Here is a 21,846-nt window from a genome sequence, read left to right on the forward strand (position 1 = left end):
AACCTGTGTTCCCTGCGTTGGCAGGCGGATTCTTAACCACTGTGCCACCAGGGAAGTCCCAAGAGAAACATTTTAAAATAAAACTTAAGATCGTTTTTATACGTAGTAGAGTTACATGAGTAGTTACTCACTTCATGATTGTTGAATGAACGAATGAAGAAAACCCTGACAAATCTAGGTAATATAAATCCCAAGAGAGCCAGGAATGTTAATCTGGACTTGTTTGTCTAACGTAGTACCAACAATAATTGGTGCTTAATTTTTTAAAATTTTCTTTTAGGGAATTCCCTGGTGGACTATTGGTTAGGACTCTGCGCTCTCACTGTGGAGGGCCGAGGTTCAATCCCTGGTTGGGGAACTAAGATCCCACAAGCTGCTCAGCAGCCAAAAAAAATATATTTTTTTCTTTCAATTCAAATATTGCTATCTAAAGTTAGTAGTGATTACTTTAATAAGTAGAACCTATCCATTAAAATCCTAATTTTCTTCTTAACTCCACTACTGTGTGTGTGACTTCTTATAAGTTAACACTTTTATAGCTCTGTTTCTTCATCTATAGAATAATGAATTAGACTCTGAACTTGAAACTCTAAATTTCTTATCAACTGGAGAAATTTTGCCTAAACTACTGAAAATATAAAGATATCAATTCCTTATAAATATGTATGTCTCACTTTGTCTGGAGTAAGTAAACATGGTTCCCATTCAGGGTTTGAAAATGAAAAAAGTATGGATTTAGAGGAGGCAGACACAGAGGTAGGAGAGGTTCTTTTCCGATCTAGTATGGAACATGGCTCTAAAGCATGATCAGAGGCTTCAAACACAGTAGGACAAAACCTTTAGAAAGTCTTTAGAATATAGCTCTTTAAAGAGGTAAATCGAAGTTCATTGAGGGTATCATCTTTATTTGACACTTAGAAACCTAAAATTTTCCTGATTATTGTTAAGGGCAGAAAGAGTCTGTGCATCCTTGGTTAGTTTAGCAGTAAATATCTGTTTATCATTGTTAAATGAGTTGTAAATAAAATATTTCTTTTTCTTCACTGTCATCTTAAAATAATTTAAGATTTAGTTTCGTTATTTATAGAGTGTACTCTTATCCTGTTACTCACCCCCCTTCCTTCCAAGCACAATGAAGTATGTCTTCGCCTCTATAATATTGCCATTATTGAAGTATTTCATGGGGAAAGAAATTCTTACTATGGACTGAAATAGGATTTTTTTTTAATTGGGTTTTAATTACCTCCTACTCTAGTAAGTTTAGAGCTTTTGTAGACATCAGTTTATTGTGCCAAGCCCAGTAGCCCCTAGAGGGAGTATAAATTTAGGCAAAGGAGCCAAGGGATAAACAGGTGTTGAAGGAGAAGAGGTGGGAGAAAAGCAAAACTTTATCTTGGCTCTAAATTACTAAATAACGATGTTTCTTTAGTCTCTCTTAATTGTTTATCCCAACACGTTTGTCTTTTCTTCTCTTCAGCCCTGAATTTCTAGATCCTTTGCCTGTATTAACTTGCTTCAGATCATAAGCCTAACTTATAACTTACACTACCCCAAGTACATGAACTTTTCCCCAGATCTCTGAGCTCTTTCTCTTTTTTTAGAGTACATCTCTTATTTTCCAATAATTCTTATTTATTTCTTCTAATGCTTATCACTTCTCTCTCCTATACTTTTCTTTTTTTGCATGTTTCTTACATATCCTTTTCTCACACGGTTTATTTTACTTTAGCAAAATTGAAATATACACTGTTAGAGATGAGTGAAAATAATTTTTAGCCACATTCAGATTATTAGTAGCACCTCCTCTTTGTTTACGTATATTTTAAAGTTCCAGAGAGCCACTTAAATTATTATTTGCTACAAACACTAGTCTTTGTGCACCTATGTCAGCAGTACAGGTATTATTCTTTCTACTGTACACTGAGAAAACCGAGACATTGCATGAATTGCCCAAGTCAGTGTCACGATTCACAGAAATTTAGAGCAGGAGGAAACCCAGTGAAGATTTTACTTTGAGGAACTTAAGTCTCATCTATAAAAAGTGATTTTTCAGAAATCACCAGACTAATTAAGTTGTAGGCTAGAACTCAAATTTCCTAACTCCTAATACAGTACTTTTTCCTAACATACATTTTCTCCTCCCAAGATAAAAAGCTTTATGTTAAACAGTACAACGGCAGTGTTTTTCCTCAATATCTCAGTTTGGGTGGGAAATGGAAGATAAGTGTATAATGCAGCTGCCACATTAGTTCTCAGGCAAGTTGGTTGTGTAGCTAAATGTACATATATATTTACTGCTTTCTTAAGTGTTATGTGATTTAAAAATTGAGGATATAAACATACAAAAAAGTCTTCTAATATTCTCTCTGTCTTCCCTTTTTACTGTTTAGTCATTCAAAAGTAGGAAATTTAAGTATAGAAGTATTTAAGAATAATCTCAACTTACATGTATAACAAAATTTTGAATAATCAGTAGATTCAGAAGTTGAATCTTAAAATTAGTGGTTATTTTCTTTTAACCCTTATTGAAAATTTTTCTGACTTTTTTTCATCTTAATTGTGTTGAATTTATTCATTTATTGGCCTATTAAAAATTTTTACTGCTTCAGAGTTATTCTGTATATCTGTTGATTTTTATTAATAGTTTAAATATCGGGGTAGTAGATTGGGCTGAACATACTGATTTCAGAATACATTTTAGAAGCTTGTGTTTATAGTGAATCCCAGTTTAAGGGTTATTGCTTTCAAAAAGAAGAAATTTGGGCTTCCCTGGTGGCGCAGTGGTTGAGAGTCCGCCTGCCGATGCAGGGGACACGGGTTCGTGCCCCGGTCTGGGAAGATCCCACATGCCGCGGAGCGGCTGGGCCCGTGAGCCATGGCCGCTGAGCCTGCGCGTCCGGAGCCTGTGTTCCATGACGGGAGAGGCCACAACAGTGAGAGGCCCGCGTACCGCAAAAAAAAAAAAAAAGAAGAAATTTGGTTAATTGTCGCATCTGGCTAGTTGGAGTTTAGAGAAATGAGGTTTCTTGTATACAGAGTCTTTTATTTAGTATGCAAGGCAGGAAAAAATCCTAATAATTTCATAACAATACTGTGTGAACAACCTGATACCAAAGCTCTGAAAAAGAAACCAGGCCTAGGAGATGAGGAGTCTAGGGAGGATTTTTTCTTTTTTTTAAAAAATATTTATTTATTTATTTGGTTGCGCCAGGTCTTAGTTGCCACATGCGTGTGGTTTCTAGTTCCCTGACCAGGGATCGAACCCGGGCTCCCTGCATTGGGAGCGTGGAGTCTTAACCACTGTGCCACCAGGGAAGTCACCTTGGGAGAATTTTTAGGTGGAGGATGTTTTAGATTCTAAAATAGTAAGTTGTGGCTAATAGGATGAAAATAATCATTAACCCTCTTAAAAGATCTGAAGTAATATTACTGCCCTTGAGAAAAGTGGGCATTGCAAACTGATATTACTCAGCCTACCTTTTGTGTCAGCCTAAGCAAGAAGAGATTTTTCTCTTTTTCTGTAACACCTGCCTATTTTTAACATATTGAGTTTCACATAATTTCAAAAATGTCTAAAAATACACCTTTCTGGCCCTGAATTAGTGAGTGTACATATTTGTCTTTACTTTGAAATCTCATAATTGGGCCCTAGATTGCAGAGTGAATTTAAAACTTAGAGAATCCACTACATCCCCAAACATTTTTTTTTTATAAGAAGGGGAGAAAAGTGTAAAATTTCAACGTAAATACCTTGCTGTTAGCTTGAGAATTCATAAAAATAAAAATAATCTCAGTGTTTTCTTTCAAATGTAATGATAGAGGATAGATATTATAAAGCCACAGGAACTTAAAAGGGACATTTTGAGAAAATGGCGTGTTTGTATATATCTAAATATATATTCACTAACATATTTTGTCAGAGATCAAAACTGAGGAAGAAATTTGACTTTCTGGTGGTTTGTGAGAGAGTTGATCAGAGATTGCTTCTTGGCTAAGTTGCTGTCTGCATAGGCTGTTAACAATTGTTTCTCTGGCAGCAGATCTTGTTCATCAGGATTGCATCATTTCTGGGAGAATGGCCAAGGTCCACAGCCACAGTACAAAGACTGTCTGAAGCATATGAGGCCTGTTCTTTTTCTGAAGCGGCACTCCTCTTCCTGCCAGTCCTCTTCACAGGATTACTGAAGCAGACTTGTTCTGAATTTCTTTCATCGGATTGGCTGTTTATTGGACTCTTGTCTCCCAGCTGCTTCCGGCTCACCTGGCTGATGCAATTTCTTTTTCTGAAATCTCTGTTGGAGTTGTTCTTAAAACACTTTTTGTCTGTTTTCTCTGAGAGTGACCTGACAGATCACATGGGTCTTGTGCTTTCAGCAAGTCATATAGAGAAGAGACTGTCAGAATGGCAGATACAGAGACTATTGACCATTTCTGAATTCAATTTAAAAGACTGGGGTAATTATAAACTATTTCTGGCACGTTCTTAAAAGCCTTTTCCTTAGAAACTATATGTAAATGGTGACTTCTCAAAAGAGTACTCAGTACTGGGAGTCAAGCTGGTTCTGCTTCTGAGTCCAAGAACTTAACTACAGTTCCTGGGGGGTCTGATGGATTGTAGTTAAACTGAAATGAAATTGAAATTGCGATGCATTCATTTTCCCCCTACTGTATACTCATGTACTTATTTCTCTTTTTACTCCTCTCCATTTTTCTTTCTTATTTGTTGTTGCTAAAGGAGTCTGTTTCTTCCTTGGTGTAATTTTTTTCTTCCTTCCATTTACTGTTACCTTCATACCTTTTATTTTTACAGTTCTGAGTATGCTCTTTTAAAATTGTTTCTAAAGAATAGTTTATTTTCCAATTTTTAATAAAAAGTTAGAAATCCATAATATATCAACATAAAGAACATTTACTCTCTACTGCTTGGTAACTGGAATCTCACACACAACTCTTTTCACATATATGATATAGCATTTCAGATGTTGAAACTCCTTTCTGGCTAATGTTAAATTTGACTTTTTACCCCCCCAAGTCCTGTGTCATCACCTATTTTCTTTTTGGAGTGTAGAAAGCTAATTAAAGCTCTGTTTTCTACATGCTTTCCATTGTGTAGATGACCACAAATGGATTCCCTCTTGTCACTCTTTCTGTAGTAGGACAAGAGGGTAGGGGGAAGAAAGGACTAATATGAACTCTAATAGATCATGGTAGGTCCCTGTCTGACTGGAGAATAAATCTGACATTTGATTAAAGAAAAGCCTCCGAATTTAAGAATGGGTCAGAGGAGGAGAAAAGCACCTCCTAGGAGAGATAAAAAGAAGGAATCCTTTGGGAAATGGGAGAGAATTCTGATTTGAAGGAAAGAAAAGGATTACCCAGAGACAATATATATCACTTCTTAACTCAAATAGACAATTGCCTTTTCTACCCTTTATTTAGGTTCTGGCTTTACAGGAAAATAAGATAACAAGGTTAAAGGACAAAGATACAGTACTAAATGGAACAATTACCGTTAAAGTATTATTTCTGTAGAATTCTATTCCATGTGTCCATCTGTGTTATTTCTTTCTATACTAATTTGCTTCTCAACTTTTTCTAGGTCTTCAGAACTACTGGCAGATAATTTTGGGGGACTTCATATTCAGAGGTCTATAAAAAGGTGACTGAGCCAAGTAAATTCTTTCAATTTGTTTTAATTTTTGTACTTCAATGAATGCTAAAAACTATAATTTTGATATGAGTGATCATAATTTATTCAGCAAATATTCTCAGATACCCTCTATGTGCCAGGTGCTGTTGTAGGCTGTGGAACTACAACAGAGGATAAAATACAAAAATCCTTGTTCTCATTGAGTTTTTACTTTGGTAGGAAGAGAGAGAGACAAATTAACAAGTAAAAGATACTTTGAAACTGTTCCACCTAGAGATTTTAATTCTTATCAGTTCTTTCTAGGACGTATCTCCAACTATGTGATAAATTAGTAACTGCTATAACTACTAAGCTTGGTAAACTATAGTAGGAGCCTATTGTCTTGTCTTATAAAACCAGGGTAATTATAGTAAAATACTGCATATAGATGATCTGTTAGAAGTTTTTCAGTTAACATTTTAATAGCTACATTTTGCATGTTATTTAGGAAAGGAACTAGTCTTGGGGTCATGTGAGAAATTAGGTTTTGTTATCTTTTTTTTTTTTTAATTAAAAACACCCAATATTATAAGAGTATTATTTGGAACAGGATAACCAAGCTAATCCAAAATGCCTTCATCAGAAGAGTGGAAGAGGTCATGTAAAATTACACAAAAGGGAAATGGAAGAATTCATGAAAGTAATTAACTACTTAATCTTTCTTAAAGTTATTTTTCAACTATCCAAATTAGCTGGGTTGAGATTTCATTAAGGAATGTATTAATCACTTACTCATTTATTAAGGAGATATTATCTGAAGTGATTTTTCCATCTTTTCCTTTTAGTATATCTTTTTTTGACTCAGAAAAATAACCACTGTCAGCTTAGTTTTGTAAATTTTCTTTTATCTAGACACCTACATTTTTTTATGGGCATATAACAGTAATGGCTATGACAGAGGATTTTTTAATGGTGTTGAGTAATTGGTAGTGAGGGGTTCTTTACTGAAATATAACACACGATTCAGATTCCTGTATTGGTCAAGGTAGTAGTATGCTCATTATTAGACTCTGTTCTGGTTATTTAGCCAAGTAGCCTCTGGACTTTTTTTTTTTTTTTTTTTTTTCTTGAGAATTATGCAGTGATACCAAATAGAGAAAGAGTTGTAACCAACAATCCCCAATGTTTAAAAATGCCCTTTTGGGCTTATTTGATAAGTATTCTCTCTTCTGTTACTAACAGATTTTATTTCAGTTTCCCAGAGGATTAGAGGATGTACTGCTCTCCTCTGTTCGGTTTGTTAGGGAAAGGAAACATTTATGTGTAAAATAGGCCCAAAGGCAGAAAGTTGTATTAGTCACTTTTGTTTTATGAGCTGTGAGGAAGCAATAGATAGGAAGATTTGCCCTTTTCATTTCAGTCTCAAGTCCAACATGTCACCTCAAGTTGAGTGGGAACAGGTATATTGCCACACCCGGATTTGGAGAGTCCTAGGTCCATTAGTGAGATCCAGCTCTTTCAAAGTGTAGGTGCCAGGGAGGACTGCTTAGTTTATCGCTGTTCTAGCATTGTAAAATAATGATACAGAAGAGTATTATCTTTACGTGTTCTTAAAAATCTTGTCCTGATTCACTGTTCACTATTGGTTTTCTTTTCCATGTTAATTTGCTTCGTATTTCAAAATAAGAGTCAAGCATCTGAGATCATCTACCATTTTAAAATTTGCATTGATCCCCTGTATTGACTCAATTAATATGGTATAGTTTTCATTTGATTTAATTTTTTTAGTATAAATAACCATTTTCTACTGTCTTGTCTTATCATGAATCAGTATATCAGTCATGACTTCTTTTTGTAGTTTTTTTGCAAAAATCTGTATTAACCTGGGCCTTAACAGTCACATTGACTTTCTTTCCTCCCACATAAAATGCTTTGTGTTCCATTCTTTTAATGTTTTTTTTTTACAGAACTATAAAATCACTAATGTAAAGTCAAAGTACACTTTTTCCCTTTGCACCATACCTCCAAATCTCTTAATCTACTTAATCTACTTTTGTTTCTTTACACTACCAAGTTTGTTTCTTTCTGTTCCCAAACTCCACTGGCTGTGGTCACCAACTCAAGGTATCCTCACTGCTTTTCCATGCAAAATTTTCTTATTTTTATCATGAAACTGTACACTTTGTGGTTTATGTTTTTATTCATACCTAGCAGTGGATATTATCTCACAGATATCATTACTAACTACATCTTCTCCCAAAATTATAGTTATTAAAAAGGTTTAAAAGAAGGAAAAGAGTATTCCATGACAAAAGAAGGCAATAAGAAACAGCTATTCAGTCAAATATAAGCAAATTGATTTCTTTTATCATCATATTTAATTTGGAAGGAATAACATTAAACTATAACATTAAAATAGTAAATTCTTTTAACTGTTCTCTTTCTTGTTAGTTAGGTCCTAGGGTGTCAGAAATTTTTGTTTGATAAGCAGTTGTGGAATGGGAGAAATGTGCTCATTGGTGAGCAGACTGTGACTTTCCCTTTATCTGAAAAGAAAAAAATTAAAATAGAAATGAAAAGTGAGCATAACTTTTGCTAGCTCACTTTGTGGAACATTAATGTAGAACATAGTAAACACGATACAATGTTGATCCCTTGTATTTGTTTTACATTTATCCCTTAAAAGCTTTGTTCAAAAAATAGAAAAATATTCAGTAATATTTGCAATAAATTCAAAGAACTTTCTGGTTACTAGATGTTTTCCTTTTCTGTTCTAGGATTCCTCATGTCCATAACATGTTGGTTGAGGCTCTGCAGCTCACCCCCACTCTCAGAGTGGCCAGTCTCTGATAATTGGACCCCGTGATTTCCACTCTCTGCTGTGTTGGACGTCATGAGCATTGCAATCCCTCTGGGAGTCACCACACCAGATACATCCTACTCAGATATGGCTGCTGGATCAGAGTAAGTGCTGCTTCCTAGATAGCAGATACATTACCAGTTTGTGTGGAGACAAATTTCTTGTGGGCATCTAATAATAAATAACGTGGTATTTTCTAAACCCAAGCCTAGCCCATTGTAAATGACATTAGACCTTTCCCTTTCCCCCATAGAAACTGGAGGAAAAAAAGAATTAGAAGCGGGAGGAAAAGAATTTGGCGGGGCGGGATTTCTGAGTAAATAATTAATAGAATTAAATTTTCAAGGTAGTGATTATGTTTTCATTTATTTTGATGGGTGAGGAAGATTGAAATAAGTAAGTGTCACTACCTGCTTCTGTAGAGTTAATGATTATCTGATGAATGAAGGATAAGGAGGAGTTCTCTCCAACTGATTTTCCTTGAAGGCCTCTTCCTATGTACTTCTCATTGTTCTAGAGTAAAGGGGCTGCAGCTATATGGGCAGGTTACTTAGACATTCTGATATTTGGGATAGAAAATGTGGAAATTAGTATCATCTGTTTTTATAATATTCATTGCCTAGAAAGAGGACCTTCAAAATCAGTGGTACCAAACTTTTTTTTCAGCTAAGAGCAGCTTTAGGAATTCAGAATTTGTCGAAAAGTCCAATCCCTAAAATAGACTCTCAATTCTTGAAGAATTTAAATGCCAAATGGCAATGAAGGTAGGCCTTCATTATAAAACTTTATATTCACAGTTTAAAATTTTTTAGACTTTTGTATCCCTTCTCTTTTAAGTTGTCCAAGATTCCCCCTGCTCACAGATTCCCCCCCTCTTGTCCTTTTACCTCCCTTGTACCCAATCTTCCTTGCTTACAGAAAGGAAGTGGAAGCCCCCTACCTTTCAAGACGAAGTGGCACTACACCAGGATGTGAAAGTCCAGCGAAAGAGACCCAAGGGGCCTAGGGGGCAGCACACCCCCAGAAGCCAAGTCTATTCCAGGCAGTACCAGGGATTAGGGTCTGGGCTGGAAAAATCCTGGTGTTTTGAATATGTTCAGGTCCAGTTCAGACTCTTGATCCCACAGCCACTTCTTGAGTGAGGTGGGTGTTGCTCTAATTCCCCTGTTTCTCTTGCCATTCTCACAGTCCCTGGGGATTCCTTCCCCTCCAGCAAAGTAAAGAAGCTGTACCAGAACTCTGGGTTCAACTGCATCCCTGATAATAGTGGTTTTCTTCCTTAAGACTGAGAATATTAGTAAAGAGCATGTATGTTTCTTCACAAAGCCACCTAGGATAATTTAACTGTTTCATGACTTCCTTAAAGAGGAAGGCTTAACATGAAGCTACCCTAAGAAGCAGTGTATTATATTCTGGGGTCGTGTAGAATTGAAAGCAGTTTCTGGCCTTATTCCCATATAAAAAGGAAGATGGAGGGTCGGGGGGTAGGGAAGGGTGGATTGTGTTACTTCCAGGGCCTTTTTTCCTGTTTTGTTTTGTTTTTGTTTTTTTGCATGCCACAGAGATGTAGTTATGCCAATAGCCGAGACTACCAATTTTACACCTGTTTCCCAAATAGAGTACTTAAAAATCTTCCTGCATTCATAGGTAATTGTGTAGTGTTAATGAATTTGTATAAAGTCAACCACTAGCCTCCTATATGGATTGGCTGACAGACTGTATATGTAAACAACATTAACATTTGTCAGAAATTTCAACGAAAAGATTAACTCAACGAGTTTGGGGTTAGTAGCTAAGGAAAAGACCTAAAGCTATTATTCTTAAAACAGGGATTTTTCCCATAGTACAGAGCTAACTGCCCATAAATGTTGCTAGGGAGTCCAGAAGTAATTGCAGAATCAAAAAATACTTGTGGCCTAAAAGTTTGACTGCAGTGTTTCTGTTTCCTGAAACATTTTCATCCATAATCTCCAGACAGATTTCTGATACTGTGGTCTTAGCTAATTATACAGTTTTTCGTTTAGTATTCCTATAAAGTAAGAGAATGTCAACAATTAGCTTATATACCACTCTGTTAAATTATTGATGATATTTGTTAATGCTTCACTGTGCATATGTCACTGTCATGCATATTCCACTGTTCTGGGCACTCTAAGATTAAACCTGGGGACAGGATAACATCCTCAACTAAATAAAAGATCTAGACCTTACCTTATGGGATTTTAAATCTGATGGCAATGGTATGCATTATGTTTTGTTTTTGGTTTTTTTGTATATTTGTAGGAAAACCTCTAGATGTAACAATAGAAGCAAAGACTTTTCTGAATTTACAATCCTGCCATAAATGAATTAAAGACATTTTCTAAGAGGTAGTGTTATAACAGCAGGTTGCATATTATACTTGGAACACAGTTGATGGAGTATATCTTTCGTAAGCATGGCTTCTGTGTATGTGCCTAGCTGTCATAGAAGTTCAAACATAGGGGAAGAAAGGCTATGATTACATTTGCGTAAAATCATTCGCTAATAAAGAGATGCAATCCTAACACTCCAAAATTTTTATCGATATTTTAAAATATAGATAAGAGCTGATATATGTTTCTGTATGTCAGGGAATATCCTAGGAAATCCTGTAGTTACCTGTCAGCATGTAACTATGTATTTAATCAGTAACCAGTATGGAAATTGCAAAGTTTCCTCATCAAAAGATGTGAGCTTAAATTTTAGTATTTGGCATGCATAGCAATATATTAAATGCTATGCTTGACTACAAAGTATTGTGCAGTGGGATGGCCTTTTAACCTACACAATATACATTTTATTTTTATTCCTTAGACTTGCACATGAAGTGCATATGTTCATATTTACCCAGTTTGGAGATGGGTAAGATACAACCGGCACAGCTCCATCTCCATGGCCATCTTTTATTTCATGCCACTTTCCTTTTTCCCGTCCAAAAAAAACAAATTCCATTTCTAATAAACAGCTATCATGTTTCACCCCATGTGTTCAGTGGTACAAAATCTCTTGCATAAAATATGTACAGCTCTTTGAAATACTTGTTTATCTAGTAAATTAACAATGTTGTGTAAAGTTATTACTTTCTCTTAACCTGTCCATCATAGAAACTAAATTCTACCTTCATTTTATTAATGCTTGTTTGCCTTTGGTTTATTTAAGAAACCCCACCTGTTTCCTAATACTCAGAGCTGATTGCCTCTCAGTGAGCCACGTTCAGATCATCTATTTCTCAAGAATACTGACCTGCATTCTTGATGTATTCCCCTACCCCCACCCAGTTCCCATCTTGCAGACACTCTTAAGTAATAAAATGCATGCACTTCACTAACAGAGAATACTTTCCTGTGTCTAAAGTTCTTCTTCACCTAGAAATTACCTTTGCTGTTATTTATAAGATCCCTTCTTACAGTTTTGGAGCAAATAACTGGGTGAGTTGGATACATATCTCAGAATTTTCTTTTATCCCTCACTTCTCAGCTGACATTACACCACATTGAACTGCACACTTGATTCCTGCCAAGTCCTATATTATGTGTATTTCTAAGCAGGAAAAATGTACATTACTTGAAGCAAACAATATTCATTATTTGATTCCCTAAAAGACCCTTTGATCCACCACTAAGGCTGAGTTACGTGTGTCTTTGGAGTTTCTGATTTGTGAATCTCAGTGCTGGTTAATTTAAATGACGGATAACCCATTATTCAGTTCTGCAAATCATACAATTGCATTCGTTAATTATCTTTCAGTATTCTCCAAAACCTAACCAGGTACCTAAGTAATCAGAGTTAAAGTTCTTTTTGCCCCAAAACGTGAATTTTGTCCTTAGCCACCTATGCCTTTTTATTATCAAGTAAGGGTTTACATTAAATTTCTAAATTTGAACACATTTATAATTATTTTATTTTAATAAATTGTGTTTGAACAGTTTACTTTCCGCTCAGTGAGGGTACAGAAACATACTCAACCAAGCTTCTCACTAAGCCTGGTTACTTAAGATCTTATGTAATTTTCTTTAAAAGAAGAAAGTTATCATGGTTTCCAAACCAATTAGGCATAGTGGAAAGAGCACAGACTTTAGAGTCAGACATTGTTTCAAATCCTGGCTCTGTCAGTGGGTAACCTTGGTGAAGTCATATAATCTCACCACCTCAACTTCATGTTCTGTAAAGATGGGGTGCTGTTTATCATGTTTAGTAGTGGCAGAGTAAATGAATTAATACATATAAAGCACCTTGCAAATAATGGGCAATTCAAAATGGTAGCCAATACTACTGTTGTTATTTGTCGTTAGACTAAACTTCTGAGTACAGTTTTGAATAGTTTGAAGTTCTATGGTATTATCATGCAGCTATTAAATAATTGTGTCCTTGATATGCTTGCATGTCATTGGTAGATGAGAAATTATTACTCTAATATTTGGAAGGTGTTTGGGGGTTCATCAAGATGAGAGGTATGATAAATATAAGATGCCATTGTTTTTACCTGTACTTTCTTCAGGGTATCCTGTCTTGGTAGTGAATGGAAGAGGGCCTGGTCCCTGGGGCAGTGCAGAAGGCACTTTCATCATCTCACTCACTGCAAATGTCATGTGAGGTTTCATGGAAGTATTAAGAGATCCAATTAAGAAGAATAGTTCTGAGTCTAAACCAGCCCAGAGTGGCTTCTCTAGGGGAAACTCCCTGCTCAGCTGGTACGTTTGTGTTTGTCATTAGGGACACCTTGTATCCCAGGTGCCTGCTTTGAGACATCTGCCTGTACTGGCTTCATGTTACACACAAATCCACATTTAATGACACTCCTACTGTTATTTATAGGCTTAGTTATGTTAATCAGATTGTTTCACTGAGTTCTTATTCTAGTGGCTGGTGGTTGTGGAAAGAGGAGGGGTTAGAATGGGAAGTTAAGTCTTAGTTTAAGGGAAGATTAGGTGTTATGCTATCATGCGTTGCTTTTCGCCTTTGTGCAGCCCTGAATCTGTGGAGGCTAGTCCAGCAGTTAATGAGAAGAGCGTGTATTCCACTCATAATTATGGGACCACTCAGAGACATGGGTGTCGAGGACTGCCTTATGCTGTGAGTATGCATTTGTTTCTCTCCAGAGCAGTGATCTTCCTGGAGTGTAATCCATTCTTATACATTGTGACTTTCTTGAAATGTTTATATGCAGCATGACGAAGTTGCCCCTTTTGCACTTCCCTGCCTCCAGCGGACGTCTAGCCCTGCATCATTGTTCTTGTTTTTATGTCCCAGTTGACCTTGGCATTTTGTTTTATCACTTTCCTGGTTGAAGCCAAAAAACGAAGGGTACTACTTTCTTCTTTCTTTCCATATGTACCATACTTTAGGGGAGAGAGGGGCCAGTGTTTGGACACTGTTGATTTAAAAAATCTTATTTTCAGGATCATAATTACGGAGCCCCTCCTCCTCCGACACCTCCTGCTTCTCCCCCTGTCCAGACGATCATCCCCCGTTCTGACCTGAATGGCCTGCCGTCGCCCGTAGAGGAACGCTGTGGAGACAGCCCGAACTCTGAAGGAGAGACTGTTCCTACCTGGTGTCCTTGTGGTCTTTCTCAGGATGGCTTCCTTCTCAACTGTGACAAGTGCAGGTAAGATCGTGTTCCATCTAAATCCAGCCCTGGGTTGCTGGGATTAGGGTTTCTTATTAGTAGGGAAAAGCTCAAAGTATTCTTTCTTGTGTTTGTTAATGTAGATGATTCCTTAGTGCTCCTTGGCTCGAATTCTCTGCACTAGGTGAGAATTGCTGACAACAAGGAATGAGAGATTGATGTTAAAGCTATTGAATTTGATATGAAATTTAATGTCCTGGAAACATTTGGTAGGTGGGAGGAAGGGGGTAGTATATGCAGAGATACTTCTCCCATGTGTGTTGATGATGCGCTGCATGCTGTTGGAAGGACTACTTTAAGTTTATTTTCCCTCTTTAGGGGAATGAGCAGGGGGAAGGTTATTAGACTTCATCGGCGGAAGCAGGACAACATATCAGGTGAGCCAAAGATGGGTTAGGACCATATTTTGACATATACTATTTTGTGGTTTTAATATTCATCCCAAGAACCCCTCTTGTAAGTTCCCATGGTCCCCAGCTCTTTTCATGGACAGTGATTGAAGTCCTCTCAAGACCATTGTAATTCTATTGTTGTGAATTAATTGTATCCAGAGTCAACAATTTTAGCCCTATAGTAATCAAATTATTCCTTGTGAGCATGCACGGGCGCGCACACGTGTGCACACGCACACACACACACATCCTTTTCTGTTACATATACATTGAGGCAGTGGAGATTGGGGACTGAATTCAAGGGTAGAAATACATGATATAGAACAGGGTTTTCTATGCTTAATGCCAATGATGCAGAAAGAATCTTGTTTCTATATGGAATGTAGGTATATGTTCCACAGATAATAGAGTTAATAGTAGAAGTAATAACTTACTGGGTATGGGCTAGATCGAAAGGAATAAGCTGCTTTTAATGTATTTATGAGGCTTTTTGTACAACATGAACTATGAAATAACCTTTTTTCAGGTGGGGATAGCAGTGCAACAGAAAGCTGGGATGAGGAGCTTTCTCCTTCCACTGTGTTGTATACAGCAACACAGCACACACCTACAAGCATCACCTTAACTGTTAGAAGAACCAAACCCAAGAAGCGGAAAAAGAGTCCAGAAAAGGGTCGTGCAGCACCAAAGGCGAAGAAAATCAAGGTATGAAGGGTAAAACTATCTCAAATAGAAATGTGTCTGAAATAGCCCAAATTTTGGATGAAGAATGCACCAGAATTCTTTTAAGAAATTTGATCCAGATGTTTGAAGGGCCACTTTTGCTCTTCTTGCACAAATCAGCTAATTTGTATTATGAACATGTAGATCAACCTCTCTTATTCCATATCATCACAACTGGCACAGAGTTTCTTTTGCTCCAGCCCCCATCCCAGGTATGAAATCCCAGCCCCACCTGGCACAAGTCCATGTGTGCTGCAGCCTCCAGTCTAGGCTTCCACTGTCCTTACAGTATCTCCCACCTCCTCAATCCCAAAACCCAGTCTGAAATTCTTGTCCTGGTACATGCCCACTTCATGTCGTTGGTTGATTGTTTTTCCCTTGTTACAAAAAATTCAGGAAACATCTCTTGAATGGTCTAGGCTTCCTCAGTGTTGTGGTCACTTTCCTGTATTCTCAACTAAAAAGTCTCCAGAAGAAATCTCTTCTGTTTTGTGTTCTTTCTTCCCCATCACGGCAACTTTGTTGCTCCTAGGTGACTTGCCCACCCCTTGTTAAGGGGATTGGTCTTTGTTTCCTTCTTAATTTCAAAACTGGTAAATCTGCAGCCTTACTTAACATTTTTATTTACTTTTTCTTTTAGTGTCAGGGGTGCATATAGGATTTAAGTGATGCATGCTCTTCCCTGTTTATTACCTAATTCTGCAATGGAAAGTATTGGAATTAGCCTCAGAGTTCACTGGCCATGTGCTACCCCTATTCTTGATAATAGTGTGGGGAATTCCATTGTATTTGTTACCTAGGGTAAAGGGGACAGACTAGAACACTAGTTCTTGCCTTAGTTTTAGTCTCAGATAGGTATAACTGTCATTTTGGTACCAAGTTTTGTTTTGTTCTACTTGTTTTCCTCTTTGGGATAGGCATTTCGAGAGGGATCCCGGAAGTCCTTGCGGATGAAGGTAAGGGGTATTCTTCCCTGATGCTGTGTTTTACTTCACTGTGATCTTGCATTTTGGTCAGCTTCTTTCCTGACATGGATGGTCTGGGAATCTTGGACCCTGCTTTTCGTTAGTTTGTAATTGTTGCCATTCAGTTTTCATAGAGCCTTTCTCCAAAGTAGATTTTCTTGACCATTTTCTGAAATATTTTCCCTTTCTGTAATTAGCCTTCATTTATTGGTTTTTCATTAGCTGCTTCTCTCGGCATGGGGGTAAGTGACATTTTGCCAGACAAAATGAGGCTGATGTTTTCCATCATTGTGATTGGCCTCCACCTCAGGAGTGAGGATTTTCTGGTGATAGAGCATCTCTTGTGCACCCGCCCTAGCACCCTGTAGGCTTTAATCACCAGTTGGAAGGATAAATTTCATCAGTAGGAAGGTAGTAGTTTTGATAAGAATACTGGAATTACTTACTTTTGAGCTGTTTTCTCCTGGCATATCTGTTTGGTACAGAAGACTCGGGTGATGCTGGTGTGCTTCTTTTCTTCGGTTATCAAATAAAAGAGCTATGAGGCATGATTTCGGGTAGTGGTTGGAGAATAGAGAAATTATGTACAATGGTTTAAAGGGACTTTCAGTTACTAGGTGATAAGGAAAGAGTTTGCCCAAAGGAGATTTGAATATACTGTCTGGTATCTTCCTTTACCTATGTGTGTATATAGAAGGACAGCATACCTCCCAAACCATTACTTAATGGCTTCAAAGCATTTAATTAGAATTAAGGTTGAGTGTAATTCCATAAGTATACTTATGCCTAAATGTGTAACTGATATAAAAGCAGGATCTTTCCTGTTGACCGTTCTGTGGTAAACATTAAACTCTTGTTAGTGAGGGGAGGCTTTCTTAGGATTTATGCACACACACACACACATACATATGGAACACCAATATGACTCATGTTAGAAAGATCTCAGGTAGCACTTTATATAAAATTAGAAGGCCTCACCGTGCATATACCCATAAACAGATTTGTACATATCTGTAAAAGAGATGGGAGAGGACTTAAGAGCCCAAGACCATCAGAATCCTGGGATATCTTGGAACACAATTACTGTTTCTTTGTTAGATCTATCTCCTGCAAGGAGACAGTTGCTTAGAGGGGACCTTCAGTAGATTTAAGGGGCAGACGTAGCCCCTGATCCCAGGTGTTAAGCCTTTTCTCTTTTATCAGCTAACTATTGTAACTTAACTTCCAGAGGTTTGAAAGCAGTTGATTGGCTCTCCCAGAAAACTACATGTAAACCCCAAATATTGCTTGCAGTTTTGAGATGTTGACAGATAGCCCCATAAGCATGTTAAAATTTAGATAACTAAAAAGTACTGGGGCTTCCCTGGTGGCGCAGTGGTTAGGAATCCGGCTGCCAATGCAGGGGACACGGGTTTGAGCCCTGGTTCAGGAAGATCCCACATGCTGCAGAGCAGCTAGGCCCGTGCGCCACAACTACTGAGGCTGTGCTCTAGAGCCCGCGCACCTAGAGCTGGTGCTCCAAGACGAGAGAGGCCACTGCAATGAGAGGCCCACACACGGCAATGAAGAGTAGGCCCCCCCCACAAAAAAATAGTACTAGTTGGTTTATTTTGATTCTCATATCAGAATTCTAAATTGAGTTATAAATTTTGTACTCAGAATTAATTGTTAGTAAGAACTACACCAAACATCTGAGTGGGAACAATACCTTAAGAATGAGAAGAACCTATCATTTGGCTTTTTAACCCCAAAGTTGAATTTCCCTACTGGAGACTGCTCTAAACCAGGGTTTCTCAACCTCGACCCTGTTGACATTTGAACCAAATAATTCTTTGCAGGGATCAGGGCTGTCTTTCGCATTACAGTCGGCTGTGTAGCAGCATCCCTAGCATTTACCTGCTGGGTGCCAGTAACACACACACCCAGGTGTATTAATCAGAAATGACTTCAGGTATTACTAAATGTCTCCTTGGTGGCAAAATCCCCTCTGGTTGAGAACCACTGCTCTAAACCCACTGAGATGGGGTCTCCAGTACCTGGAAGAATGGGATAGCAGAGTATACAGCTATATTAGTGAACAGTAGCTAAAACTATGGCAGAGGCTTCCAGTGTACATTGTTTAACAAGTTATAAGTTCAGTGATCACTGCTGGGTGCTTAAACCTGGGAATACTATTTGGGCACCCCTAATCCCCAGTCTTATAAACACCCTTAAGCCTCAGCTTTTGTACTTTTCTGTTGCTCAGCTGCTACTGACACCTCAAGCTGGTGATAGTCTGTTCTCAGTGTGTTAGCCTTAGGTGTTTGTTACATCCCTTGTTTATTGTTCATTCTTTTGGACTCTAGTGACAAATGTGGAAAACAGTGGTGTTAACTTTTTCCTTTGATTTCCCTGTTCCTTGGGGGAAGGATGGTAGACAATAGTCAATCAAAACTAGTGACACAGAAGTGAAAGAAAGTAATTGTTATAATGGGTATAAATGTTTTCTCTGTAATTTGTGGAAACTATATTTAATTTTTTCATACCTGTTTTTGCAAGTTTAGAGTCGACATGGATTTGCAGGTAGCTTTGGTACTATAGTGTCTTTTCCTTCTTGTTGTCACTAGTGTGACATCATCACACGTTTGTTTTGTTTTCTGAGGACACCTTAAGTCCTGAACACAATGGAGGAGAACATGTATCAGAGTTCAGCTGTGTCTCTATAGCACAAGCACATATAAAACTGTTTAGGATGATGTTGGTGAGATGTAATAATCTTTCCTCAGTACTATGTTGTCATAGAGGGCAGCGGTTTTCTGAAAGAGATATAGCACAGTATCTCTCAGCATTTCCTACACTGCCCCTACCCACGCCCCTCCACCCACCTCACCTCTACAGAGGGTGGCTGTTTTAAAATGTCAAAAGTAGAGTGCTAGAAAGATATACTCCAAATGATAGCTTTTTCTATGGGAGGCAAGAGTATGAGTTACTTATTTGTTTATTTGGTTCACATGTATTTTTAGAATGAACATGTATTAATTGTATATTAAAAATAATAAGTCGCACAAAAACATTCTCCTGGATGCTAGTAAAACTACCAATTTGAGATGGCACACTGTTGTTTGATAAGTATTGAAATTTAAGCAATATGGATATTTTAAGGTGTCTGTATTGTTCATTTTTATGAAGATTTTCTTATGAACTTGATGTCATTCTTCTGATAAGTTTGATTTTTATGACTTAAAAATGGTCATAAAATGACAGTGATGGGATGGAATTGCAATCCAGATTAATTTCTCACTTTATAAATGAGGAAGCTGAACCTCACAGCTCACTGGTAATGAAACCATGATAGAAGCCAGATCCTGACTCCCAGGCCATTACTCTTATGGCACACCAACTGCCAAGTGAAAACTAATCTTCTCTGGATATTCAGCCCGCCCCACCCCACCCACCCACCCCTGCCCTTTAATGGACTCTCCTAACCTACTTGACCTTTGTTCTCTACAGAATTCTCCTTCTGAAGCACAGAATTTAGATGAGAATACAACTGAGGGATGGGAAAATCGGATAAGACTATGGACTGATCAATATGAAGAAGCCTTCACTAATCAGTACAGTGCAGATGTACAGAACGCCCTTGAACAACATCTACATTCTAGCAAGGAATTTGTGGGCAAACCTGCTATTTTAGACACTATTAATAAGACTGAATTGGCCTGTAATAATACAGTTATTGGTTCCCAAATGCAGGTAAGGATCCAAGGGTTAAAGACTCCCTAAGTAGTTGAGATTTTTTTTTTTTTTTTTTTTTTTTTTTGGCGGTACGCGGGCCTGTCACTGCTGTGGCCTCTCCCATTACGGAGCATAGGCTCTGGACGCGCAGGCTCAGCGGCCATGGCTCACGGACCCAGCCGCTCCACAGCATGTGGGACCTTCCCGGACCGGGGCACGAACTCGTGTCCCCTGCACCGGCAGGCGGACTCTCAGCCACTGCACCACCAGGGAAGCCTAGTAGTTGAGATTTTAAGAACCCAGGAAAAGGACATATTTTGGAATTACTGTTTCTTTCAGATGGCCTTAGAATAACAAATTAGCCAGCTATTGAGCATCTTTAACTAAAAGCAAGTTACAGTAACTGGAAACTGTTCGGATACGTGTTTTAAAACTACGTATCTTTATTAATTAAAAATAGATAAATTAGGGTAGGAAATTTTATATAGTCTCAGTAGGAGTTATTAAGATTAATAGAAACCTAAACCTAAACTCTTACATTAAACATAGAGCCACTAAAGTTTTAATCATATATTTTTCTTAGATTTTTTTTTTTTTTTTGTCTTTGAGGATTGGGGGGGTGGCAGGTTCACTAGATGGAGCCTGTTTCCTAGAAATACTAAGGTTTTATCATATTTTAAAATGTCTGATCATCGAGCTAAGTAACATACAAATAAAACCTAAAAATATTGGTGCCTTTTCCTCAATTAAGAAATATTTTAAATGTCTGCTAAGCTGCTGTTGATATTATCTAATGTTAATATTCTGATTTTATTTAGCTACAGTTGGGAAGAGTCACTCGTGTTCAGAAGCACCGGAAGATCCTGAGGGCTGCAAGAGATTTGGCTTTGGACACTCTTATAATAGAGTATCGAGGCAAAGTCATGTTACGGCAGCAATTTGAGGTCAATGGACATTTCTTCAAAAAGTAAGAGCATCATTCATTGAGTAGTAAGGGCTAAAGTAGGCCTGGCTGAGCATATGGCTATAAAAACCATCCTGGTTGATGGGATGCTCTTGGGGGAAAAGATTACAGCTCAGATAAGCTCACCCCTCTCTGCTATTTGTAGAGAAGTGCAAATAAACCTGCAAATTGTTTAACGTATAAAGTGGTGATGACTCCTTTCCAAGCGAAGCATTCCTTGCTTTGTGCTTATTCTTTAATCAGAAGCAGACAAGCATGTGATGTTTTCCAAGTGTAGGCATTGCAAAGGACTACTGCTTCTTCTGTCAGCATATGCTTCATATTTGAAATCATGGGGTGGCCTTTTTATTTGTATTGAGAATTACAGGAATTTTAATTATATCCCTAGACCATACCCCTTTGTGCTCTTCTACTCAAAATTCAATGGTGTAGAGATGTGTGTGGATGCACGTACTTTCGGTAATGATGCTCGGTTCATCAGAAGATCATGTACACCAAATGCAGAGGTAAGATTTCTGTAGCAATTTCTCTTTGAATGGAACCACCAAAAGGACAAGTCAACTGAAGAAGCAGTCTGAAAACTTCACCCAGATTAAGGTCTGTAGATAATGGTTATGATCTTTCGTTGTAAGAGATGAAAAACAAAAGTAATAATGCATCTGTTCTCACAGGATGTGGGCAAGGAATGGATTTTCTTTAGAGAAGGCAGAAATGGGCAAAAGCATGTTAGCATTTGCTAAAGAGAAAGAGCTAGACTGGATAAGTCGTCAGTGACGTTATATTAAAGAATTGCCATATAAAAGATTTTATTATTGGGTCAAAACGAAAGTGTGTGGTTGCAGTTTTTTAGATTTTAGCTAATAGGATTGTGAGAGAGATTCTAGACATTTCTAAAGTTCAGTATTTGGTGCATAATGAGTGCAACCACATCAAATGCAGCAAGAAAATC

General features: G+C 37.7%; 1 protein-coding gene across 17 annotated transcripts in view; it reads left to right on the plus strand.

Annotated features, from left to right (window-relative positions):
• The window catches only part of SETD5 (SET domain containing 5), an 81,904-nt gene that overhangs the window by 28,743 nt on the left and 31,315 nt on the right, over positions 1-21,846 (plus strand). For 3 of the 17 annotated variants that reach the window (XM_067755304.1, XM_067755300.1, XM_067755306.1), the window contains exons 1-9: positions 13,009-13,201; positions 13,478-13,583; positions 13,910-14,118; positions 14,458-14,516; positions 15,058-15,236; positions 16,172-16,210; positions 19,709-19,951; positions 20,752-20,900; positions 21,286-21,403. In XM_067755304.1, the coding sequence (XP_067611405.1) occupies positions 13,110-13,201; positions 13,478-13,583; positions 13,910-14,118; positions 14,458-14,516; positions 15,058-15,236; positions 16,172-16,210; positions 19,709-19,951; positions 20,752-20,900; positions 21,286-21,403 (1,194 nt within the window). In that variant the 5' untranslated portion in view covers positions 13,009-13,109. Of the gene's footprint in view, positions 1-5,599; positions 5,660-8,406; positions 8,594-9,407; positions 9,633-13,008; positions 13,202-13,477; positions 13,584-13,677; positions 13,815-13,909; positions 14,119-14,222; positions 14,349-14,457; positions 14,517-15,057; positions 15,237-16,171; positions 16,211-19,708; positions 19,952-20,751; positions 20,901-21,285; positions 21,404-21,846 lie in introns of those variants that run through there. The other 14 variants (XM_067755303.1, XM_067755308.1, XM_067755298.1 and 11 more) reach the window with 13 other exon arrangements.

The sequence above is a fragment of the Pseudorca crassidens genome, chromosome 10, assembly GCF_039906515.1.
Source record: "Pseudorca crassidens isolate mPseCra1 chromosome 10, mPseCra1.hap1, whole genome shotgun sequence".
NCBI lineage: Eukaryota > Metazoa > Chordata > Mammalia > Artiodactyla > Delphinidae > Pseudorca > Pseudorca crassidens.